Source organism: Myotis nattereri (assembly GCF_964212035.1).
Source record: "Myotis nattereri genome assembly, chromosome: 3".
In the NCBI taxonomy this organism is placed as follows: domain Eukaryota; kingdom Metazoa; phylum Chordata; class Mammalia; order Chiroptera; family Vespertilionidae; genus Myotis; species Myotis nattereri.
The window spans coordinates 65972464-65999553 of record NC_138077.1 but is presented as its reverse complement, the minus strand read 5'-3'; the positions used below and the strand labels follow the sequence as shown (position 1 = coordinate 65999553).

The 27090-nt window shown below is 38.3% G+C and overlaps 2 protein-coding genes across 3 annotated transcripts in view; one reads left to right on the top strand and one right to left on the bottom strand.

The window, feature by feature from the left end:
• NAA50 (N-alpha-acetyltransferase 50, NatE catalytic subunit) overlaps positions 1-5963 on the bottom strand; it is a 48791-nt gene extending 42828 nt beyond the window's left edge. The window contains exon 1 of one of the 2 annotated variants that reach the window (XM_081086296.1): positions 5547-5963. In XM_081086296.1, coding sequence (XP_080942422.1) covers positions 5547-5554 — 8 coding nt within the window. In that variant the 5' untranslated portion in view covers positions 5555-5963. The remainder of the gene's footprint in view (positions 1-5546) is intronic. The other variant, XM_081086297.1, reaches the window with a different exon arrangement.
• Positions 5964-6753: 790 nt separating this feature from the next.
• The window catches only part of ATP6V1A (ATPase H+ transporting V1 subunit A), a 69769-nt gene continuing 49432 nt past the window's right edge, over positions 6754-27090 (top strand). The window contains exon 1 of the mRNA XM_081085659.1: positions 6754-6933. The gene's annotated coding sequence lies outside the window, so the exon portion shown is untranslated. The remainder of the gene's footprint in view (positions 6934-27090) is intronic.

Genomic DNA, 27090 nt, shown 5'->3' with positions numbered 1-27090 from the left:
ATCAATAAAGAAATATGTATTTTTTTAAAAAATATATTGTATTGGTTTTCTACAGAGAGGAAGGGAGAGGGATAGAGAGCCAGAAACATCGATGAGAGAGAAACATCGATCAGCTGCCACCTGCACACCCTGCACTGGGGATATGCCCGCAACCAAGGTACATGCCCTTAACCGGAATCGAACCCGGGACCCTTCAGTCCCCAGGCCGATGCTCTATCCACTGAGCCAAACCGGTCAGGGCAAGAAATATGTATTTTTTTAAAAACTGTCCAACAACCAACTCTGAGTATCAGTTTTTAAAGTTAAAATTGAAAATCCAATTTCTTCAAGCCACATTTCAACTGCTCAATTATAACTAGTCACTACTATATTGGACAGGAGAAGATTAAATTGTGCCAATGAGTGAATGTAAATAGATAATGGAAGAGAATAGGTAAAGAGAAAGCAGTGTTTGTGATAGAACAATTATATAATTTTGTAACTATTAAACTACAATTCATTCAATTTTCATTGCTATGAAGGAAAGGAGTTTCTATTGGTCACTACTAGTATTCTAATGGAGTATGTAGAACAAGCATGTGCGGCGGGCCACAGGCCTTGAGGCATGTGGCCTGCCTGCTGCGAGTTTGACATGCTTGATGTAGACTGTGCTTTAAATAATTAATCTAGGTGTATCTTTCAGGTGGTACACAAAACTGGAAGTCATAGCTAATAACTGGAAAAGAAAATGAAGTCAAAGGATTTCCATCAAGCCAACAGAGGACGTAGCAAAGTGAAATTTAATAAAGATATTACTTTTGTCTGGCAAAAGCACTGGCTTTGAAAAATAATGCTTCATATGAATGGCCATTAAAAATATTTTCCAACTTTTGATTATTCTTTGTTTTGTTCAGAACTTTATCAACAGCTGTCCACAATTTTGGAAAGAAATCATAACACTGACAGCAACACAGTGTTAGTCACCAATGTACATATTTATACTGGTAGCAGGCATACTTTCTAAATTACATAATGATTCTATTTACAGACAGATGCAAAAGTCCGGTCTTACAATTTATGGTATAGCTGTATCTGATCATTTAGACTGAAATAGATATAATTTACTTTCCTTTATTTCTCCTTTATATTAGTTAGGACATTATATTGACTTTTAAAATAAATGTGGCACGGGTGGTTTATATATGAATTTATCTTAACATAGCAAGGGGACAATACAAAGTATTTGTTAAAATTGAGTATCTCAATCAATAGCTCACAAGTTATTGAATTCATAGAAGCAAGAAGTATGAACTGAAGGTTTACAAAAGTTCCTGAATTCTACTTCAGCCTGTCTGGCTTTTTCTGTTTGTTGTTATTTGTGTTTTTTTCTTATAAAATTAGCAATAAAAACTTAAAAACTGTTTTATTGAAGTATATCTTGTTTACTACTTACTGATTTGTTTTTACATTATATACACACCTATGTAATCAACATCCAAGGTAAAGATACAGAATATTTATAGCACTTCAAAAATTCCATTTGTGCCCAGCTGGTGTGGCTCCGTGATTGAGCATCAACCTATGAACCGGGAGGTCACATGCCTAGGTTGTGGACTTGATCCCCAGTAGGGGATGTACAGGAGGCAGCCAACCAATGATTCTCTCTCTTCCTCTCCCTTCCTCAATGAAATAAAACAAACAAAACAAAAAAAAACCCATTTGTGCCATTTCCTAGCCAATAAGCTGTCAGAGGCAACCATTATACTGAATTCTTCAACAGAGATTTATTTGATTCCAGAATTTTATATTTTAACATTTCAATTACTAAACTACACCGTTCTATGTATTATGTTTATACTAGAGGCCCAGTGCATGAATTCGTGCATTGATGGGGTCCCTCAGCCTGGCCAGCGATTGGGGCTGATCAGGGCTAGCAGGCCACAGGGAAGGAATGCAGGAGGTTGGCTGTGGGAACACACTGACCACCAGATGGCAGCTTCTGCGTTGAGTGTCTGCCCCCTGGTGGTAGTGCATGTCATAGCAACTGGCTAATCGTCTGGTTGCTTAGGCTTTTATATATACGTAGATAGATTTTTACTGTCTATTTTCCCATCTTTACTTTGTGCACATGTATTCACATCTTGTTAGACATTTTTATTTATTTTTTTAAAAAATATTTTTAATTGATTTTAGAGAGGAAGGAAGAGGGAGAGAGAGAGAAACATCCATGATGAGAGAGAATCATGGATTGGCTGCCTCCTGAAAGTCCCCCACTGGGGATTGAGCCCACAACCCAGGCATGTGCCCTTGACCAGAATCGAACCTGGGACCTTTCAGTTCACAGGCCGACGCTCTATCCACTGAATAAAACTGGCTAGGGCTAGACATTTTTATTAGAACTAATTTTTACTACACCTCAACTACAGATAAAAAATAAATGGAATCAGTTTTATTTTCTATTATATTGATTAATTACATTGCCATCTCAGTCATGGCTGTGCATGGCATACCTTCATGCCTGAATATCACCTTTCCTAAGTGGAACAACAGATTAAAGGTGAAAGATTTATATGATCTGAAGAGAAATGAGAGTATAAACCCCTTTGGTGCACGGGACGACGCCCAATCAACTAAGCTACACCAGCCAGGTTAGGACAAATGCCAGAATTGTGGGCTCGATCCCCCATAGGGGGTGTGCAGGAAGCAGCTGATGGATGTTTCCCTCTCACACTGATATATACATCTCCCTTTCTCTCTAAAAATTAATAAAGACTCTTTAAAAAATAAACACATACATGCAGTAATTAACTGCAAATTTATCTATTATGGAGAACAGATGAATACATGTCAATATAATGAAATGTCCTACTGCTAATAAAAACTAAGTAAAATAGGAAGAAAAGCAGGTAAAATAGTAACTAAAGTTTTAAAATGATAGGCAATGATCCTATACAAAAGGCTAATATACAAATCTACTGAATGGCAGAACTGGTCCCTATGATGTGCACTGACCATCAAGGGGCAGATGCTCAACGCAGGAGCTGCCCCCTGGTGGTCAGTGCACTCCCACAGGGGGAGTGCTGCTCAGCCAGAAGCCAGGCTCACCGCCTGCGAGGACAAAAAAAATATTTTTTTTTAAAGTCCCATCTTACCTGGGAGTTATTTCATATGTGAAGTTAAAGGCACTATTCCTATGAAATCATCTTAAAAGTTTACCTCTAGTAACACAATTTTAAGCTCCCAATAATAGGAACTAGACTTAAGGACTCTTTATTTCAGGCATAGTTGATGGTATAAGGTACAGACTCAATAAAAATTTCCTCTAAATTTAGTCAGTTCCCCTAAATTTCACTCATTTCTGGCGATTTGTCTCCATCAGGTTGATATACAAAAATAACCATTTAAATAAAAGATAATTGCCTTATGTAGACTGTGATTACTTCTATTGCCAACATAGTTATCAGAACATTACCCTAGAGAGACTGAGTTAAACCAAAGATTTTGGAACCAAGCATACAGAATAATTTATTGGAGGCCCTCCTTTATAAACCCATGCACACAGTCTCAATGGGAACTCTTCTTCGGCCTCATTTTTATTACAATTACAGAACAAGACAAATAAGTATTGAATGTCCAAGAGAATACAAAATCGAGTAAAAAACCAGCACCTATACTCAAGAAAAACTCACCAAATTACATCTGTTCATATATAAAATAGCCAAACTTCCTAGATCATAATTCAAATGTAGTGAACACTTCTCATATTTCTCAATGGAAATCTTGTTTGGAACTCTTTAGAATCTGATGTGAAATAAAGGAAACATTTCTTCATGATTTCGAAATTTTAATTATAAGACATATGATTCAACAGAATGAATCTCTAATATTTAAAACAAAATCAGAGTAAGGAATCACATTACAGCGCTAAAGCCAAATTACACTTTTGGACTTCTGCGACCTCAAACACACAAACACACCAAGATAATATTTTCAGCAGTATGAGATTACTTACAAGACTGACTTTTATTTCACCCTCAAAAGGGTTGCTGAATAGCTGGAAAGGCTTCCTTAACTCAAAACACAGTTACAATTCTTTAACTGACTTGCGATAATAGAAAAAACTCAGGCAGTAAAAAAGGAATTCTCACCCTTTGCAATAGCATCGATGGACCTGGAGATCGTTATGCTAAGCAGAAATAAGCCAATCAGAGAAAGACAAATGCCATATGATATCACTAATAAGTGGATTCTAATTAACAAAATAAACTGACAAAATAGAACCAGAGGCATGGATACATGAAACACACTGACAGCTGTCAGAGGGGAGGGGAAGGGGACTGGATAAAGGAAGGTGAAGGACTAGCTAAGAACATATATGCATAGCCCTTGGACATAGACAATATTGCAGTGAGGGCAAGTGGGGGGGCAGCAGTGACTGGATGGAGGAGGGCAAAAGGGGTGGGGGATGGGAGACATCGGCACAGTGTCAACAATAAAAAATTTAAATTAAAAATTATTTTTAAAGATACATTTACAAGAATTTAGTGAATAGCTGAAAATTATCCACATATCAAATAACAAAGGCATGATTAAATAAATTGAAAATAGTTTTATATATGCATTACTAGAAAATTACATCAATAAAAATAATACTTCCAAAGAATCTTTAATGAAAAGAAAAAAACTCAGGCATCTCAGAAAGCTTTTAACACTGGTAAGATTACATTTCTTCCTCTAAGGAGGGTAAAGGCGAGCTCTCAAACAGCCAATATTTTAAAATATCGTGTTATGTAATTAATATTGTAACAGTATGTAATTTAATAGTAAGGCAATAGCTTACCCAAATGGAAATATTCGGACCAAAATAATCCCTAATTTTATCCAAGAGGAAAACTATGAAAGAATACGAACTCTGCCAATTACCTGAAGAAAGCTTCCAGGTGACCAAGGACCCCCACAGTACGGGGGCAACACTACACTCCCGGAGCAAGAGCTCCACCTACTGACCGACAACACTTCTTCCTGAAACATTTTGGCACCCCAAGTCTCCGGCGCTCACGCTCTCTCCGCCCCCCTCCACTCGGTCTGACCCAACCCAAATCCAGTTGAGTCACTACCTCTTAATACTCCCTGCTTTTTTTTATTCCAATTCCTCCTCCTTCCAGAAGGTCCTGCAACGCTCTCAAGCGTGAATAAAACGGAAAGATGACCAACACCAAGGTTCGCGGTGTGGAGCCTAGACTGAGGACAACCCGGCCACTCCGCTTGGAGCGGGTCTCGGCCCTCCGTTTCCGGGGGGGAGACCCCAGGCTCCTCACAAGAGCTTTCCCCTGTGGTCACGCTCAGTTGCTCTTCTCCAGTCAACACACTTCGCGCTCTAGGCCGAAATCCTGGGGTGACGGGGTCTCGCCCCTGTTGGCCCTTCAGCGCGCCAACAGCCGCAGCCGAGCCTCCGCCCCCTCCGTGAGCAGAGAAACCCAGAAATCTCCCTCCGCCAGGTCTTCACCTAGTCTCTCCTCTCCTCCGCAGGCCTCCCCCGCCGACCCGGCCCGGCTGCCCTTCCTCACCCTTTCATCTTCCCCGCCTGCTGAGGCCGTTGTTACCACCGATATCAACGCCGTCGTCGTCGCCGACCTCAGCTCTCGGCGCCCTCCGCTCGGGCCACTCAACCCCACAAGCCGGCCTCCTCGCCTCAGGCAGGGAGCTGAGCGGGTGACGGAGGCCGCGAGAGGGGAGCACGGCCCTGCGTCCCGGGAGGGGGCGGAGTGCCTCCCGCCGCCGCGCTGGTACCGCCGCTTCTCCACACGTGCACACGGAGCACTCGGCTCCCGCCCGCCGCCGCCGCCAGCCCGACCCGCCGCCGCGTTGTGACCTTTCACCCCGCCCCTTCTGCGCGCCGGCGCGTAGGCCGCCTCCCGCGCAGGCGCACTGCTGGCCTCCGCGTACCCTTCTCCCCTCCCCCACTTTGGGATCGCCATCTTTCTAGTGGGCTGTGCCCTTGCGTCATCTTCCTCCTCCCATGCTTTACCACACTACTCGTGACGGGGGCCCGGTAGGCCCCGGCGGTAAAATCCGGGTTTTCCCGCCCCTCCCTCACCTCTCCCACTTCAGTAAGATCAGCCTTCCCCGAACCGGCTCTTCCCAGTTGATAGTCTCCCTGATGACTTTCAAAAGCTCCTTTCTCGTAATACGATTTTATAAAGTAGGTTCCTCTAAATGTAAAGAAGTCTGTGGAAAACTCAAAGTATATGAGGTGCTTTGTTTTGCTTTAAAGACGAGTCAACGTAATTGGCCGGGTAACTTGGCTTCAGCCCAGAAAGCTTTGAGGTCACGTGATTGCCCCAAACCTCCAAGCCTGAGGTTTCGCAGTCCGGCGCCGCCGGGGTGGAACTCTATCGCCATTTCCGGTCTGTAGATCGTGGGAGAGCGTCACTTCCCTTAGCAGTACATTTTAACCCATTCCACCCATGCCTTCTAGATTGCACTTTACAACATAACCTTTATGGGAGTTTTTAGCTTTTTCTTAGGATTTAATCGCAACAAAATTAACGTTCAAACAATCCGCAAAAATTCAGACCTCTAAAATGTAACGCGCCAGCCAGGTGGCGGCTGGGCGGAGCTCAGGGTCACGTGACTGTCTCCCGCCCCACCCTCTGCAGCTGAAGACTTCCCCTCCCTCAGTGGCCGAGCCTGGAGGTCCGTGGTCTGTGCTGCTTCTGCGTCTCGCGCAGTGTCAGGTGAGCGGCGACCTGTAACCGGCGGCAGGTGGGGATCAGAGAAGGGGTGGGAGGAGGGAGAGAAGGGAGAGCGTGAACGGCGGCCTCAGCGGGTCTGGGCTTCCTTCCCGCTGTCATCCTGCACTGACGAGGAGCCCATTTCGCCCGTTCTCCTCACCCCCGCTCCCCCAGTTTTCGCCCCCGCGGGTTGAGACGTCCACTGTTCTCGGCTTTGGGGGTGAGTGCGGCCATTATGGTTCCCTCTTCGGAGTCTGTGGGGCTTCGGGTAGTGGGATTGACTCCGCCATTCTTGGGGGTCTGTAGTAGCCTGTAGTTCCCAATCCCCAAAGCCCATTCTTTGGTGGAGGCCCTGGCCGTCTTCCCCTTCCACCTGCGGCTGGGGAGCGGGCAGGTCGGAAGATCCCTGGAGGCAGAGGCGTCTCCGGTGAGACTGGCTTGGGAGGGAATGACACTGGTGTGGCCCTGGCTGCGGCGTCGCTGCAAAGCCTGCTTCCGAACGTGCTTTCTCAATAACGCTGAGCTTTTAGCTGATAGCCTTGCAAGAGGCGTCCTGTAGGTAGGTGTTCACAGGCTTTGGAAGGGTAAAAGCAAGCCTTGTAGCTTTCTGGCCTGTGATTTTATGGTGCCGTGAGGGAGAGGATAGTTGAAAGCATAAACAGGAGGTGTAAGGAACGACAGTCGCGATTGAATGGGGAGGCGTTGGAAGATGGTGTTTCGGTGTCGCGATGCGAGACTGGCTGGTTTGTGGGAAAGTGATTAGCTTTCACTAAAAGGGACCTAGTTCTTCAGAACACTAATTGGGCAGGAATATACTTGAATCAAATGTGTTTCACCATAAACTGAAAGGAAAGGAGGTGAAGTCGAGAGGCCGCTGACTTCGTATTTTCTGCCTTTGACGTTTTCCTTTGCCATTTCTCCCTAATATCGCACTTACTTGCCACTCCCAAGCAATTCCTTGACCAGCAGTAAATCCATTTTAAGTAGCACTTATGCCCCTCCTTAGCTTTCCCCATTTGTAAAACTCCAGGTGACCTCTTCAGATTTTGATGAATAGTATTTTGTGAAAATACAGAAATTGTTTTGCTGAGGTTTTTGCCCAACCCAGTGTACTCCCATGTCATTTGCAATGTAGAAACCAATGTTTTGACCCCAAACAATGTGCTTTAGGGAAGAGTGTTTTTCAGTTTGGGGTTTAAACTCTTTTATTTATGCTGCAAACATAGAAGGTCCCGTGGTTCTTTTAAATTGGAAGGCCTAGCAGAAATTATAATTTTGATTTTAAAATGTAAATTTTTAAATCTGAAAAATAATAGTCTCAGTTAAACCTTTTAATTTTCTAACCAATATAATTGAAGAATCCATTAAAAAGAGCTGGAAAATGAGAAAGATGGAATCATCTTTGAGTGGTGAGTGTGACTGACTGATTTTTGGTTTTCTGTATCTTCCAACTTCTCCACAATTAACTGGTCTTATTTTAATTGAGGAAAACAAAAGTTAAATTCTAGAGTAATAGTGATTTAATAAGACTTTCTCTCTTTCAGTGACATTCCACCAAATTAGACAAATTCCTGAAGTTTCCTAGAGGTTCAAACCAGTCCTGTCTGGATAAGACCGAAATGGGAAAGAAAACCAGCTAAAATGCAAGGAGTACTAGTTGGGGGCATGTCAGTATGAAAGAGGCTGAATGACTCTGCAGTTTTACTTCACAATTCCCCCAATTTTAGGGAACTTATTAAAGCAATAACTTAGAGTCTAAGTCTTAGACCACTAATGAAATCAGAAAGATTAGCAGCAGGAATTGATAACTAAATTGCTATTAAAGTTTAAGTTGAAAAAGACCTCTGGTATAATACACAGTTTACACATACAAACAGGTAGTTTGAAGCGTGAAAGTCATTAGACTAGCTTTATCAGTTAATTAGTATTAAATATAAAAATCTTAACATGTATTAGGGAATTGTGCTGTAGTCCAATATTAAATGGTGCACAAGGATTTTTGTGTTAGGGTTCCTAATACCTCTTATGTGCTTACTCTGAGGTATAATATTTCATTGCCTTTATAGATTATCGCCACCATCAAGAATGCTTTCTTTCCCTATGGGCAGAGAGCCTGGAGACCACATACTACTACACAATATTTTCTATTCCTCAGTTTTCACTTCTAGCACATTTAAGTACTGTTTTCTGGGCTGTTACTTAGTAAACCATAAAGCTCCTAGCAGTTCAAGGACAGTGTCTCTACTCTTGTGTCTTCAGCACTAGGATGCTGATATACCTGATAGGTACACAGTAAATTGTTTATTGAATGAGTGTTTGACAACTGGACAAGGAATTCAAACTACTTTCAAAGTTCTTGCAGATCATAGTTCCTTCTGGGGTTGTGCACTATTCGTTTTCAAATATAAATTGCTACTAACCATCTAAGTCATGGTCAATACAGTAGATATAAACCTCGGATGGACTTTATTAATACAGTGACCAGTTTATTTTCACAGGACGTTTGGATGAAAGTGAAAGGAAGGGAAGAGAATGAGTTGTACTTAATGAAAAAGTGGGTTGTACAAACAACAAGGGGTATAGCACGCAACTAAAAGTCAGGATCATCATTCAACTCTGCCACTTTAGTTACATGCTCTTTTAAGTAAAGTTGGGGTGTGGATTAAGGTTTTTATACTTAGCAACCTTCCTGTCAAGGTTACTGTGAATTTGTGTGAGATTAAACTGTAGATAACCTATGTGAAAATATTTAAAACTTAAGTGGTATTTTTTTTTTTTTTGAATCTTCACCCGAGGATATATTTTTTCCATTGATTTTTAGAGTGAGTGAAACGGAGGAAGGAGGAGGAGAAAGAGAGAGACATCGACCTGAGAGAGACATCAGTGCACACACCCCTACTGGGGCAAGGGATCAAACCTGCAACCCATGTATGTGCCCTTGACCGGGAATCAAACCCATCACCCTTCGGTCTGTGTGCTGACTCTCTAACCCCTGAGCAACACTGGCCAGGGCTAACCTAAGTGGTATTGAAATGTAAAGCAAAATAGTACAGACTTTACTAGAATAGATTTCCTAAGCTTTGTGACCTTGGACAGTTTACTTAATCTAAGCTTAAATTCCCTCGTGTTTAAATCTATCCATAGGTACTATTAAATTAGATCATGAATGCAGAGGGCCTAGTACATACAGGGTGGGGGAAAAGTAGGTTTACAATTGTGAGCACATGAAACACAGAGTTTATTCTTGTATTATTATTTATTAATGATTGTATTATTTCCATATGAATAACTATAAACCTATTTTTGCCCCATCCTGTACTTTATAAAGAAGGCTGAAGACATTTTATAAAATTGAGTAACAGGTTTGGAGAAAGGAGTAGAATTTGAAATGAGAATTGGTGGTATTGAAAAGCTGGAATTTGTAATGAGGCCATTCAGAAAAATAGAGGAGAAAGAAAAATATACTTTTAGCAAAGATTATAAAGCAGATTTATTAATAGGAACTGAGAAATATCAACATCTATAGACCATTATTTTGGCAACTACAGTGACTTAATATTTTCTATAAAAAGATTTTCCAAAGCATATGATCATTAGTATGTGGGATCAATTTAAGGAGGTAGTTCTTCTATTTCTAAATTATTATCCCCACAGTGGATTATGGAAATATATTAAAATTGTACAGACCTATAGAAAACATGAGTTTACACATGTTTAAAATTTTTGCCTTTTATTTTAAGTGTTTTTATATAGTATTTTTATCCTCATATGAAGTAGACATAGGCATGTAAAAAACATAATGGAGAAATGAAGTAGAATAAAATTTTTCCCTTCCTAGGTTGAGATGATTCACAAGGATTAGTGGGTTTGTATTGGAAAATATCAGTACATTAAATAATAATTGAAGTATAGCTGTCATGAGTTTATGTTTCACCTTACTCTTGAAAAAAAATTATTACTCATTTGTTCTGAGGAAAAATTTTATTAAGAGATTATTAGTAAAACTTTAAAAGTTTTACTAATTTCTTTTATATTATGAAATGAAAGTGGCTTTGATTTAATAAGCGTATCCTCTTATACATATAGCATATATATATATTCTGTACATAGTAATCAGTGTGGCTTCTTTATATCCTTAGTTTTACGATTTCTGTTCAGGTAGATTTCAGGCAGTTCTGAATGATGAACAACTAAGTTACAGAACAACTTAGTTGTAATTTTGATGTGGTTGTGGGAGGATGTGAGTGCGCATTTACTTACTCTGGAATCTTGACCAGAAGCCCTCGTATAAAGGAGTTTAATACATGAGACAGTATATTTCAATCTAATGGGAAATAAGGGCACATATATAGTAAATGTAACTGACATAACTTCTCTATCTAGAAGAAAATAAAATTGAGCCAGGACTTTGCAGTATTTGCAAAATAAAATTTCATATGATTAAAAGCTTAAATATAAATAGTGAAATACTTAAAATATTACACTCCCTAAATTTTTTTTATGTATACAAGATTAGAAACTTAAGTTACAAAAGCAAACATAGATATATAATGAAAGATTTTTCAATGGCAAAAATAAAGGACAAGACAGACTGAAAAGAAATGTTTGAAATACATATAACAGATGAAAAAAATTAACATTTTAAGAACTATTGCTGTTAAAAAAAAGTTAACACAATAGAAACATTGATAAAACATATGACCAGAACATCCCAGAAGAGAAATCAGAACATTTAACAAACTTATGAAAAGTTGTATAACCTCACTAGTCATTAGTATACTAACAATAGAATATTCTTTTCTGACTAGCACAAATCAAGTGGTAAACCTGCTGTAGCAGGGATGTGTGGCAGAGGATTTTCTCATTTGATACTAGTGGAGGTGTAAATTGTTTCAGCGTTTTTAGTAAACAATCAGGCAATAGCTGTTATTATTGAAAATATATATTCTGGCATCCAGCAATCCCACTCTGTGGAATTTTTTTCTTAGACATAAAAGCAACAGTTAGTAAGCAAGTTTTTACATGAATGTTGATTGCAGCAGTGTTTGTAGTAGCAAAAACCTAAAAACAAAGGGAATGCTTGTCAATAAGGGTATTGAGATACCTATATATCTATCTATATACATAGATAATGGCACAGGCATATTATGGAATGTTTTTAGATCAATTAAAAGTTAAATATGTACTATTGAGTTAAAAAGATTTCTAAATACATCCTAAAAGGACTTCCATTGTGTATCTTAAGTGAGAAAGGCAAAGTTTAGAAAAAGGCATATAATGAAATCCCATTTTTGTAAACCACTTAAAAACCAGTTTTGTTTATGCTTATGTGATTGTCAGCAATGGAGGGAGGAAATAAAAGGAAAATTAAGAAAGAAAAAGGCCGGGTATTTGCAATAACATGCATGTAAAACTACATGTCTGTACAAAATGAATTTCAGGAAAGGGTAGTTTCCTGAATGTTTACTGGTTATCTCAGAGAGGTGAGATGGGCATTTCAGGTGATTTTTACTTCCTTCCTTACACTTTTCTATGTTACATGTCTCTATTTTTACAGTCAATATGTAATGTATCTGTAATAAAGCAAGCAAACTATTTACATTTTTAAAAAGGTATTAACAAAAGGAAAAATACTATTTGAAATGGCAAGGAATGACAATTATCATAATTCTTTTTGTCTCAGTTATTTAGGTATATGTGAGGAAAGTGTATAAATTATGCATAAATTCTTTTTAATTTTGTGTATATGATAACCCTTGAACACCCAGTAAGAATTTGCCATTAAAAATGTACAGGAAAATTATAGACATTACCAGATAAGGTTACAAATATACATTTTATTTTTGGTATGGATGTTAAGTCCTCTGGGATTGCTTTCTTCCTTGGAGATACAGAGCATATTGCACAAGTTTGGGATCTGTCACCTGACTTAATCATATGACAGAAACAGTATTGTATAAGGAAAAGTTCACATTTGGGTTTTGTAAACAAAAATGAATTGCTATCAGATTAACTTTCCTTGAGAAAGCTTCAAACAAGAATGTCTAGAACGCCTTGCCCTGTGTGGGTCAGTGGTTAGAGCGTCAGCCCAGGCACCAAAGCGTTGTGGGTTCAATTCCCTGTCATGGGCATGTACCTGGGTTGCAGGTGGGATTCCAGGCCCCACCTGGGGTGCATGTGGGAGCAACCAATCCTTGTGTCTCTCTCATATTAATATTTGTTTATCAGTTTCTTTCTCTCTTTCTTTCCCCCCTTCCTTCTCTCCACTCTCCCTAAAAATCAATGGGGAAAATTATCCTCAGGTGAGGATAAACAACAAGAAAAGAATGTCTATAAAGAAGATTAAAAGTTTTAATTACTTAATATTTTATTTCAGTCCTTATTTTAAGAGTCTGAAGTTAATACATCATTCAGAGCCATAACAGAAAATGGCAGATGCTTTAGAGCTGGATTTGTTGCATGATTCAAACCTCCCCTGGTCCCTCCCCCTGGATGGCAGGCCCTGATTGGCCCTGATCACTGGCCAGGCCTAGGGACCCCACCCATGCACGAATTCGTGCACCTTCAGTTGTAGATACAACTTGAAATGCTCCTTTTGTGATTTATATATTGAAGTGTTCTATCCATTGAAGTTTGAGTGCATGTATATTATTAAAAGAATGCTACAGTTGCTAGTAATCATGAAAGTTTTTGATTTTTATGTGCAATTGCTATAATTGTTAGTAATTGTGAAAGTTGTTGATTTTTATGTACCAAAACAATTATGTAAGAGCTTGTAAACAGTTAATTACGGAGTCAGATTGCCAATTACTATAAATACTGAGTGTAATGGCTAGCTAAATGTAGGCATAAGTATAAATGTAGGCATAAGTATATCTTTTCTTATGAAAAATGGGTTTTTTAATAATCTATAGGTCCTAGTCTTAGGTAATGCAGAATTAGGCTGTAAGGGGCTTTATTCAGATGTGTTACAACATCCACAAATTCTTTTGAATGTAACATACAGTGGGGCCTTGACTTACGAGTGTCCTGACTAACGAATTTTTTGAGATACCAGCTGTCTCTTGGCAGATTTTTGCATTCAGTTGATAGAGTAATTTGAGTTAACGAGCTCCTTAACGAGCTCGGTCTCGGAACGAATTAAACTTGTAAGTCAAGGCCCCACTGTACTTCTATTCAGTGTCCTCTATTTCATTTGTTTGAAGAAAGGAAAAATATATCTCTTATTGTTAAAACACAAAGCAGGTTGATTGATACCAACCTCTTTAACCTGATCCAAAGCAGACACTTAAAATACAGAAATTTGCCGAAACCAGTTTGGCTCAGTGGATAGAGCATCGGCCTGCGGACTGAAGGGTCCCAGGTTCGATTCCGGTCAAGGGCATGTACCTGGGTTGCGGGCACATCCCCAGTAGGAGATGTGCAGGAGGCAGCTGATCGATGTTTCTCTCATCATCGATGTTTCTAACTCTCTATCTCTCTCCCTTCCTCTCTGTAAAAAATCAATAAAATATATTTAAAATAAAATAAAATAAAATACAGAAATTTGCTCAGCAATCACCTTAGTGTACCTACAGTCCTTGAGCATAGATTAATAGTACCTGCTATTGTTCACTGGGGTAGGTGTGTGTTTTAAATATGATCTCATCCTTATCCAAAGATACTGTTGGATAAGGAGGGTGGGGAAAGTACCTATGAATAGACAGAGATAAACAGACTATAGATTCTTTATTGTGAACTATTTCTACCTCAAATCAAAGCAGTATACAGCAGTAAATAATAACTCTCCCACTACCTCCGCCCTCCAAATGAACCATTGAACTCTATAGCAACTTTGATATCCAAAATATTAGCCTGAGTCTTGGAAGACAAACTCTTCTATTCCTCCTGGCTCAAAAGTTTATTCAAGATAGGGTTAAGATTTTCCTAATCCTCAACCAGAATACTACCAGTAAGCCCTGTTCTGCAAACAAAGATGAGTAAGTACTGTAGTTGCATATCTAACTTATATACTACTGAGCTGTTAAGGGACTGTGGATATTCCCAGGATTTGCTGAACTTGACAAGAGGGTGCCTACAAAGTCTTATCACGTAAATTCACTCTGAACAGACTGAAACCTGTTTGGTTGTTTTTAACTGTTTCCCCTACAGTTCTACGGTTAAGGCCCTCTTTTAGGCCTGTAGTCTTGTAACTGTTAGCTGACAAGTAAAAACAAAAGTGAATATGATGTATTTTGTATAAGCATTATGCCCCTACAGCAAGCATGTCAAACTCAAAGGCTAACATGGACTAAATAAACAAGGTTTAAGTTTATGTGGGCTGCAAAAAAACAAAAGCTTCAGTTTTCATAGAAACATAGGTTTATTTCGATAGAGACATGCTGATTACAAAACCTGAAATAAATGAGTAATCATGAACATAAAATAATAGAACATTTTAATAAAAATTATTATTTTTTCTTAAACATTAATTTACCAGACACGAATAACTGCATAAATTAATACGTGTAATGCAAATAAACCTACTTTTCTTGTTCTCTGAAAGCAAAATATTTCCTGTTGCGCACACCAAATAAGTCAGTACAAGACTAATAACGTGGCAATGGGCTGCTAAAATATTTGCTGCTGGTATTAGTGGAGAGAAATGGTGTGCCTGCGTGTAAGGCACATAAGGGAAATGAATGCAACACGATTATAGTAATCAGTCATTAGCAAACATTGTAGTTCGTTATTAATTATATATAACAGGATATTGTAAAAATTAAGTTATGAAATTTTTATTAAAACATTTCTTACATACCATTATATTGGCTGGGCCGCAGAAATATTCGTTGTGTGCACTTCAAAGGGGTTGTATCTACAGTATTTTCACTCAATGAATCACACTGCCTATTTCCCACTTCCCTTTGCCATTACTGTCATTGGGCACTATTTAGTAATTGCCTACTATGTATCAAGGTGCTTTACATATAATTGGGGTACTCCATGAACAAAGGAGACGTAGTCCCTTTTTTCCTGGCACTTAAACAGTTTAGCAGTGGAGACGTCTAGACATTGAAAAACTCCATTACAATAGTGGCAAGTACTACAAAGGAGCAATATTGAAGACTATGAACATACCAGGGGAACTGGAAGTTAGTACCTAGCGAACCATGCTATTGAAAACCTTCTTCAGCCCGACCCATATGGCTCAGTGGTTGAGCATCGACCTATGATCCAGAAGGTCAGGGTTCAATTCCCAGTCAGGGCACATGCCCAGGTTGTCGGCTCGACCCCCAGTGTGACCCCCCAGTGTAGGACCTGCAGGAGGCAGCTGGTCAATGAGTCTCTCTCATCATTGATGTTTCTATCCCTCCCTCTCCTTTCCTCTCTGAAATCATTTAAATATATATATATTTTAAAAAGAAAAAAGAAAACCTTTAGTAATTGTCCTTCTCCTCTCCCCACAGCCAATTTAGTTAAATAAACCCTGGCTATTATTAATCATAGAATACTAGGCAAATTGTTAGAAATGCAGATTTCTTTCCCTCTGAATTGAAAATATGTGTAGACTTTTGACTATCTGTACTACTTTTAAATACACTGTGAAGTGTTTTATCACCTATATTAGGCATATTTTCATTGCAGAGATTTTATGGATTCCTGAGTTGGAGGTGGACCTATTTGTGGTGATGCTTCATTTTTAACATTGGGTTAATATGCCTATGCACAGTTTGTGAACCTTCTTTCTCTTCTATTCCATCCATGAAATAAATGACAGAACAGATCTATTTGAATATATAAATATTATTTTATAATACAAATATAATAGCATTTTTACTGCAACACTGTCAGTGCTGACTCTTGTAATCCATCTCAAATACATGCATTGCTTATATTTGGCCAATTTGACTGCTCATAGTGTTTTCTTGGCAAAACAATCAAGAGAAGTTCTCATTAAGCCCTAGTTGGTTTGGCTCAGTGTATAGAGCTTCGGCCTGTGGACTGAAGGATCCCGGGTTCGATTCTGGTCAAGGGCACATGCCTGGGTTGCGGGTTCGGTCCCCGGTGGGGGGCGTGCAGGAGGCAGCCAATCAATGATTCCCTCTCATCATTGATGTTTCTATATCTCTCTCTTCCTCTCTGAAATAAAAAAATATATATATGTATGATGTATATATCTATATCTATCTATCTATCTATCTATCTATCTATCTAAGTTCTCATTAAGATTCAAAAGGGTGTTACGGTATTTGTAAGCAGTTTTCAAGAGAAATTTCTAAGTCTCTTGAGCAATGACCTTTTTCTTTCTTTTGGTAGTCATAAAATTTCTAGGATGGCTACTTTAGAAGGGGATATAATTCTCATGCATGACCGCTAGCATTTTTTTTAAATTGGGAAAGTCACTTCATAGCTGACTGAGAAAATCCATCCAAAAGCTTAACCACCATTGCAGGAGTCAGAGGCCATGAAAGTTAAGGATATTCTCAGAAGAGAATTTGCTAAGGACAATCCTTTTCACGGTGAACTTGGAGTAGCAGACTGTTTAAAAGAGCAAAGAAATTTCCAGAACCTCCGCAACAAACTTTGCCTTACCTCTTATTGGTCCAAAAGTTATTCTCATTTCCAGACCACTCGCTGGCAAGGGAATTGGAATGACTTTGATGGGCTAATCAGAATTGAACCAAGTTAGGGTTTTGTCGACAGGAAAAAATGGGAAACTAGTTATGCATAGTCAGTAATCTGCCACTAAGCCTTCCTAATGGGGTTATTGAGGAGGTAGGTTAAATGAAATGAGTAGAAAAATGCTTCACAAAATGATTTAATACTATACTCTGTCTATATAAGGTAATGTTGTTAGCTGGAATTCTACCTATCCTATAACTTTTTTGACCAAGCTTAAGAAAATTAAACAGATTCATGATGCCTTTCTCTAAGAAGGTAAACTGCGTATGCAAATAAGTATTTGATTGTAATCAACTAGACTTTTCTTCATCTTTTAACTATTACTTCCAAAGGTAGTTTTTAATCAGTTGGATAGAATGTACTTTTTCAAGTGTTACATTAAAATAATATTTCAGTGTGAATGAAGTGCCCCAGGAACTTGTATGTAAATAAATATTATCTTAAAACCTTGGTACTTAGCTTTCATATAACACCTCACCCTTGCCCCCAACAGCCGTATCATCCAAGACTGGTATTTAAAAGAATTATTTCTGGGATGAGATTACCATGTATAGTACATTAACCAGTAGCAATTTGGAGAGGACCTTGTAAGATGGAAGGAAAAAAAAGTGGGCCTCTGGTGGTGTGATTTGCCACTGCAGTGTTCTACAGTGTGTATGGGAGAGACTGATGACTCATTAGATCAGATAGTTGCCTGTGCATACTTTCTGGATTTTTCCCCTTCTAAAGCAGGGTTTGGTTGTTTTTTTAATCTTTCACAAATATGGGGCAGGAACCCTACAATTTTTGACTGTAGGAATCTTAGTTGTAAATTACAATTCTTATCAAAGTAGGAATTCAGCGTAAGGCACATTTTTACGTAATTATTGAGTTGTAATCTATGAGAGCAGTTGTGTATACCACACTGTTTTCATGAAAGCGACTGTTTTTGAAGTAGGTGTCATGCTTTTATTTTTAAAATGATTGAGAGCAACAAGAATAGCTGTGTATTATATTGGGAAGAAATAATTAAATAGCATATATGACTTTAACATTAAATCATATCATGATAGTTTGGACCTTGTGGAGATTTAGGATAAGATTAACTTTCCATATTATCTAAGCTGCACTATAATTTGCTCATTGCAAGTTAAAATGTTTTGGGAGTTGCTTTCTTAATATCGTTCAAAGCCTTTGCTTTTTCATATACTGGTGTACCACAAGAATTTTTAAAACATACCATAACTGACTGTTAGTCTGGGGCACTGACTTCTCTTTTCCCTTAGATTGTCAAATAATAAAAATGACAACAGCCAACACACATGTGTCTAGGGTGAATGAATCAAAATTGTACCTATATTTTTTGTCAGATCAACAGTATATAAAGATATAATGTATCTTTTGGTGTGCCACAGAATTTTAGTAATTAGTGTTTGTGTGCCATGAGATGAAAAAGGTTGAAAATTGCTAGCATAGAGACATAAGCATTTAAAAGTGAAGCAGAAGATTTTAGTGGGGTATTTTTGTTTTCACTGTTATGTGCTATATGCTTAGCCCAACTCAGTGGTGAAGTCAACATAATATGAATCATTTTTATTTGTGGGGAGGAAGCACTTTCATGTTTTTCTTGTAAAACAGATATTAGATGAGATGAAGTAGAGAGCATGAAACATACCAAAAGTAATGCTAGTCCATGTTCAGTGGAATGCTTTTGAAACACTGGCTTTAGCAGAAAAGGCTAGTACTTAATAAAATTTACATTTCTGTATGCGAAGGAACCGCTGAGCTAAAGCCAGCCCAAAATTTACATTTCTTATTGGGAAAAAATATACAAGAGCATACAAAGAAATTTCTCTGCTTATAGAAGACTGTTACACGATTCTCAGTCAAGATTCTGGGGAGAAGAAGGGTGGGGGGAGGTTATTTATTCACTTCAGTGTTTACTTGTTTTCCTGCAATTGAGGTATATTGGTGGAAAAGCTTTAGAAGTACAATGGGAACCCTTATTTGAGTGCTGTGGGAATTGCAGATTTTAATGTTCAAAGAGCCTGTTACTTAGTACCAATCCTTGGGCGTTTCTCTAAGTGTTTAACTGTTAAGAGGCTGGAGCCTAAAACTTCTGGACCTAGGAAAACATAGTTTCCAATTCTATAAGAATACAGTACTTTAGAAGTTAAATAAACTCTTATGAGTTGGGACTTCTTTTTCTGTAACTACTGATGATGGGGCTCCATCTAAGATGTGAAGGATGAGGAGCAAATTCCCTGTAGAAACTAAGGCTTTGGTTGTATGGGGACTTAACCTCCATGTCAGTTGCTTGATTTAACCCAAGCATTGTTCTAAATACCCTGCTTCTTAAACCCACTTTTGTATTTCTTTTCTCATTTTACAATATAACTACAAGATAACTAAGACAGAAAACAGGCCAAAAATTATAGGGGTTTAAATGTGAGTCTTAAGTTTCAATTGTCCTGGGAGTAATTGTTCAATATTTTATTATTTGAATATTTTGGGTTCTGTGGAAGCAGATGCCAAGAAACAGTTTGGTGTATAAGATGTTTGTTAGGGATCAACCTGTTTGTGAAAGGGAGGAGGCTGAAGCAGAGTTGGGCAGAGGAAGAACTTGAAATGCAATGCAAGTCCAACAAAACCTCAACCAAACTGGTGGGGAAATCTGGAATGAAGTATTGCTTGTGACAGTATCCTACCCCAGGCTGATGCGACTGGGCTTTTATACCTTCACTTTGCTCAGTCACCAGGTGCAGGGTGGCCTCTGAGGGGTGTGAACAGGCTATGTTTCTGAAACCTACCCTGAAGGGCTGACAGCTGTCCGCTATCCTGACCACAGTTTCCTGTCCTTCCAGGACATCTCCATGTCTAACCCGATAAAACTGCTGCCTTGAGGCAGAGACTATTGTCCCCTGCACCTTATAGAATTGTTTAGATGCAGAGAAGAGAAAGTAGCCTAGTTACAGGCTTTGGAATAAGACTGTCTAGATTCAAATCCCACCTTTTCTGCTTGCTAATTTTGTGGTCTTGGGTCAAGTTATTGAAATCTCCATTCTTTTAGTTTCCCTATTTGTTAAACAGAAGTGGTATTAGGGGAATCTGAAGTTATCCAGTAACCATTCACTGAGTACTTATGAAACTTGAATTCTATGGAGTGATACAGACAGTAAACAAGTAAATTAGAAAATAATAACTGTAATCTTTCTGGTAGTTATAAGTGCTATGAGGAAAATCAGGCTAAGAGAGTTGAGGATAACAGTGGGCAGAAGGGGACTATTTCATGGGAGTGAGGAAAAAACATTCCAGGCAGGGGCACAGCAAGTATATAGCTTCCTGTTGCTGGAGCCGAGATTAAAATATACCGTATTTTTCTGTGTATAAGACACCCCCATATATAAGACGCCTCCCACTTTTCCAACCCAAAATTAAGAAATCAATATTTTAAACATAAAACAGAACACATTTTTATTTAGTCATTACCGTAGGTAATGTTTACATATCAGTACTATAATATTATGCAGCATATCATTTTATTCAGCCTCTGTTGCATCACTGCTCTCTTCTTCATCACTATTGGTTCGAGACATATCAATTTCTTCAGCTTCTATTATATCACTACTGTCTTCTGAGTCACTGTCTATATATGTGAGATCATCCTCATAAACTGGTGGCATTTTCTGAGCTAACTTTGCTTGTGTTCTCATGGCCAACCCTTCTCTCCTCATGAAATTGAAGCACTATTTTGCCTTTCCTATAAAATCAACAATGATCATTTCGCTTGCAAAAATTCTTGCCTGGCATTGAATAAACTTGGTTGACACACATAAGCCACTCTGGTGCTGCTCCATAATCCAAGTCTTGAGCCTCTGCTGCAAGTTTGCCCATTTTGCTGGTTTTCCTCTTAAGGTCTTCTTCTTTTTTGGCATCTTAAGGAGTTGTTCTTCCTGTTTTCTCCACTGTCTAATCATACACTCAGTGGGAGGAGGTCCAGATTGTCTCTCTGCAGCTCTATTTCCATGCTATTTTGCATAGCTGATTACATTCAGTTTGAATTTTGCAGAGTAAGACAATCGCTTACCAGTATTTATCTCTTTATTTTTTTGACATCTTTATGGGCTCAGAACGCTCTGGTCCCTGTTGCATCTGCGCCCTCTCCATCTCCACCTCCAATTACGGTATCAGCTGATGTCAGTAACAGTAAGGCTTGTGATTGGGGGAAGCCTGTTTGGCAAGATATGGGCAGCTATGCACCCATGTGGCTCCCTCCTTGGCTGACTTCCATGTATAAGACGCCCCTTGATTTTCAGTCTAAAGATTTTAGAAAAAAATAGCGTCTTATACACGGAAAAATATGGTAACTATATTAAAATACCAAAAGTGGACAGAAATGTTTTGGAATTCCTTCATTTTATGCTTTAAAAGCTGGTATGTTCATAATTTTCTTATTTTATCATGAAAGATGTGTTAAGAGCTGGTTTGGGGATGTATTTGCAACCACTTCTCTACATATAACACAGTGGAGTAGAGAAAGCAAAATTACTCATAATCATCATCATGTTTTTCTCTTAACACTGGCTTTTTAAAAAGTACAATCAACTTGACTTTATATATAGTTGACCCTTGAACAATGCAGGTTTGAACTGTGCATCCATTTATATGTGGATTTTTCTCAGTAAATACATGCAGGTAATGTGAATATATTTTCTCTTCCTTATGATTTTCTTACCATTTTCTTTTCTGTAGCTTACTTTATTGTAAGAATATAGTATGTATTACATATAATATACAAAATATATGTTAATTGACTGCTTATGTTATCAGTAATACTTCTGGTCAGCAGTAGTCTATTAGTAGTTAAGTTTTGGGGGAGTCCAAAGCTATGCATGGATTTTCAACTGTGTGGGGGTCGATGTCTTGTGTTGTTCAAGTGTCAACTGTATAAGAATATTAATCAGATAAATGTAAATTTGTGGATCTGGTGAAAAGCATCTCTAAGTAGTAAATCTATAGAATTATCACTTCTTGTTTCTCTTATTACTTTGGTGTCACTATTCCTAATGCCTGCTGTCTTTGTCATAAACTAAACAATATATTCCTAAAAACAAAAATGTTTAAAACTGTAGAATCATCTATTTCCTTTATGACTAGGATAATCCAGCTGCGTGATAAACCCACAAGGCAGCTGAATCCTGAACAGACCCATTTGATTTCCACTAATCATTGCTCATACATTTGGAGGTATTCACAGTAGTTTTAAAAGGAATGTATGTAAATATATATATTAAAAATCGGAAAAGACACCATTATTGCCTCATGAACTTTCTAGACATCTTTATGAACCTTAGAAAATTTGAACCATTTGTAATGAAGCTCTACTATATACTCTAATGCCTTCTTGTCCATCTTACAAGTCTCAACTTTGCCTCCTCTAAGTCACTCCTGTCCTGCCCAAGTCTAGGTTAGATGCCTGTGCTTTATGCTCTTCTAAAGCAGCCTGCACTGTTTCTATGAGAGCACATTTGTCACCTTATTGTAACTATTCGTTTGTCTTTTTAGCACACCAAGCCAGAAGCTCCTTGGGGGGCAGGGGGGATTGTCTTACTCCATTATATTTTCAACCTATAATACAGCACCTGTCACATCATTGATACTTTAAAAAATATATTTAGTTTTAGGAAATGAAGTTATGGCCAAAAGGACTATCTTACCTAATAATAGACAAACATGTAAATTGACCGTACCTTTGATACACTAACAAGTCAATCAGGACAGTATGCAAATTAACCTAACAAAGATGGCAGTTAATTTGCATACGTAGGCTCTGGGGCTGGCGGTGCAGCGAAGCCTCACCGCTCCGGGGCCTGCTCTGGCCGGAGCTCGGCCTGGGTGCTGGGTGCCAGAGGAAAACCGGTGCCAGCAGCCAGGGGAAAGGAAGGCCTATTGCACGAATCTCTTCATGCAACAGGCCTCTAGTACATAATAATAATTAAGAAGAAAATAGTCAAGTGACTAGATTTGGTTCAAGTAAGAAGATGATTAGAATACATTAGGTAGCTCTAGCCAGTTTGGCTCGGTGGATGGAGCATCGGCCTGCGGACTGAGGGGTCCCAGGTTTGATTCCGGTTAAGGGCATATGCCTAGGTTGTGAGCTCAATCCCCAGTGGGGGACGTGCAGGAGGCAGCTAATCAATGGTTCTCATCATTGATGTTTCTATCTCTCTCTCCCTCTTCCTTCCTCTCTGAAATCAATAAAAATATATATATATATATATTTTAAAAAAAGAATACATTAGGCACTTTTTAGAAATTAGGCAATCTTAGCTTGCATTAACAGAATTAGTAGTCATTAGTATTACTTTTCTGTCAGACTTACTGTTAGGTGCCTAACAACAACCCCATTAGATTTTACAGGTGAAACTGAGGCTCCTAAAGTTGAAAGCATTTGATTTGCCCAAGGACACAACTTTTAAATTCAAACTCTATCTGTCTGACTCAAAGCCTTGGTCTCTGTCTCTCAATATAAAGAAACACCCAGAACAAATGAAGAGGTACTCTTCAGTACTTACTCATACAACATCTAGAATACTGTTCTTATTTTGTTTGCTTTGATTTAAAAGAAACATTTACATCATGAAATACTTTCAGAAAAGGGTAGCCTTGGGAGTATAGATCTGAAAAAAAAAAAAGATTAATCTTTGAGGAACAGTTGAAGGCACTAAAGAGAATTTGCTTGGAGAGAGAACATATTTACTCTGTGGCTACAGTACTTGGAAGAAACAGGGTTAGAGGGTAGAAGTTATGGGAAAGGTGATTTAGATTAGATACAAGACAATTCTCTAAAAGAAGCTTTCTAAAAATACAATGTGTTTTTTCAAAATTGAGGCCCTGTTTGTTTTTTGTTGTTGTTGATCCTCACCCAAAGGTATTTTTCTATTTATTTATTTAATTATTTACTTATTTACTTATTTATTTAGAGTGGAACAGAGGGAGAGAAAGAAACATCGATGTGAAACATCAATTGGTTGCTTCCTGCACATGCCCCGACCGGGGTTGGGGTCGAACCTACAACCCAGGTACATGCCCTTGACCTGGAATCAAACCTGTGACCCATCAGTGTGTGGGCTGACACTCTAACTACTGGGCAACACCAGCCAGGGTGAGGCCCTATTTAAATACCAGTATTACTACTGAATATAAGCATTTTTTATGTCACAAGGAACTCTTTAAGAAATTGTCATTTTTAAATATATATTTTTATTGATTTTAAAGTGGCGAAGCGAGAGGGGTAGAAAGATAGAAACATTGATGAGAAAGAAACATCCATCTGCTGCCTCCTGCATTTTCTCCCTACCCCCCATTGGGGATCGAACCCACAACCAGGGCATGTGTCCTAACAAGAAATGAAACCATGACCTACTGGTTCATGGTCTGACACTCAACCTCTGAGCCATACCAGCCAGGCAAGAAATTTGTCATTTAATCACAGCTCTGGGGCGGATGATAGCATTATTCCTATTTTACAAATGAACATAATAAGAGATTTTGATTTATAGCATGTCACTGGCAGAATCCGCCTGAGTCCTGAGTCTGCTGACTCAAGATCTTGTGCCATTTCCACTTCAAAGACAGATGACTATGTATCATGAATGCCCTGAAGGAAATACCCATATTTGGGGAGGAAGTTAGACTATATGATTATCAAGTTTCCTTCTGACTTTGAACATCTTTGATTTTAAAATTTGACCTCATTTGCTCGTTCACTACTTCTTTGAAAACTTTGCCCAACCCATTTCCCAAATAAGTGTTTGTCTTTAAACTTTTTCTCCCTATTGCCTAAGTAGTTTCTAGAAAAACTTGTTCCATCTCTTTGTATTCCAGTATTTGCAATCCCATACATGCTTAATCAATAGCCCTGTCTTTAGGAAGCTGAGAATCCTGGTAAACCAGTTTCCCTTTTTCCTTCTTCCTTCCTCAAATGCCCTTCTCCAATTAATTTTCCTACTGAGAATCCCAAAATCCTTGTGATTTTTATTGTGGTATTTGTGACTATGATGTCTGGTTTATTTTTTATTTCTAGCTCAGTTCCATTATTTTTGATGACTTTCACCCTGCCTTCATCTTTATCAGTAAACTACCAACTTCATGATAGTCTGTCTCTATCTTATCACTGATATCATCTTCAAGTTCTTGGCACTTTTCCTGCTCCTTAGATCATATTTGACTCACTTTAATGTCTCCCATATCTCCATATGGTTTTAATTTTTGTTTACACTCTTGCCTATTTCTTTAATCACTCCATTCTAGCCCTGTCCACCATCTCCATTCTGATGGCACCAGTATTTCAAACCATAACTCCTCTGTTAATGACTTCATTGTTATACTCCCTTCCCCAATCCTTGATATCTTGACTAATGGATTACAAATTGTATTCCATGGAATATATGCTTCTCCTGATGATCCTTCAATAGCGCTTGAAAGACTAAAAAAAACCTTCCCATCCTGCCAGAATTAACCCCCAAGGCTCAGGGTTTGGTTTTCCTCTCTTGTGGTATTCTTCATATCTAGACTCAACTCAGCCAGCCTCAAAACTTACTTTTCAGCTACCTGTTCCCTCTACTTCATTCACATTGGTTAACACTTCTCCCACATTCAAATCAGTTTCTTCTTGGCTTTCATTGTGTGGTCGTTTTGAACACTTAAGTCATTGTGCTTTTTATGTACAGTTGTTTAAAGCCAGTGAAAGCTCCTTTTATTCACAATCCTTATTCACTTCGTTTAACACAGTTTCTTTTCCTTGGTAGGAGCTCAATAAACATTTAATAAATTGAATTCAATTGATACTCAAATCATAACTATTTCTAGAGCTTTTCAGTCTAACCTGTTAAATTAACTGAACATCATTTTCCCCATTAAAGTTCTCCATTTTCGGTTATTTCCTATTAGAGGCCTGATGCACGAAATTCGTGCAAGGAACTTGGCCCTCGCAGCCCCAGCTGCCTCAAGGCACTACCACCTGCCCACTGGTCGTTCTGGAAAGTTGTTCTGCCATTTGGTTTAATTAGTATATTAGCTCTTTATTATATAGGATTGTTTGTAGATTCAAGTCTACTTGGCATTTCATTTCAAGACCCACAAAGAAATGTCTTTACCTTTGTATCTTTATTTCTCACTGTTGTCCTAATAAAACCTTTCTTCATAGTCTGTAAACTTCTTTAAAATTTCTCTATTCTTTTGTTTTTATTATTTCCCCAACTGAAATGTCTTTGCTACCTTTTTTTTTCCTTTCTATTTTATCCAAATTTTACCTGACCTTCAACCTGTGCTCCCTAAACATTCTAATTATTGAACTTTTAGTAGATAACTTATATGATTTAACACTATTACTTATTGATCTGTGACCTTTACTTTATGGTTGTTTCTGGGGCATAATTTAGCTTTTTATATGTACATGTATTTTATCTCCATTATTAAACATCAATAATTTTTAACTTAGACCAGTGGTCAAAAATAAACTTTCTGCTTTGGCATCTGCCACCAGTTTTCTATTTGGACTTGAATAGTTCATTCTTTAGGTTTTTCAGTTTGCACATCCATAAAGAAAAGAGGTTGAACTGAATTACTTAAACTGTTCCATGTTCTGCTAAAAAAAAAGAAAAGTGCTTTCAGAAAAATGTTAAAAATGGATAATGTATTTAAAAATTAAATGTGCCCTAGCTGATTTGAC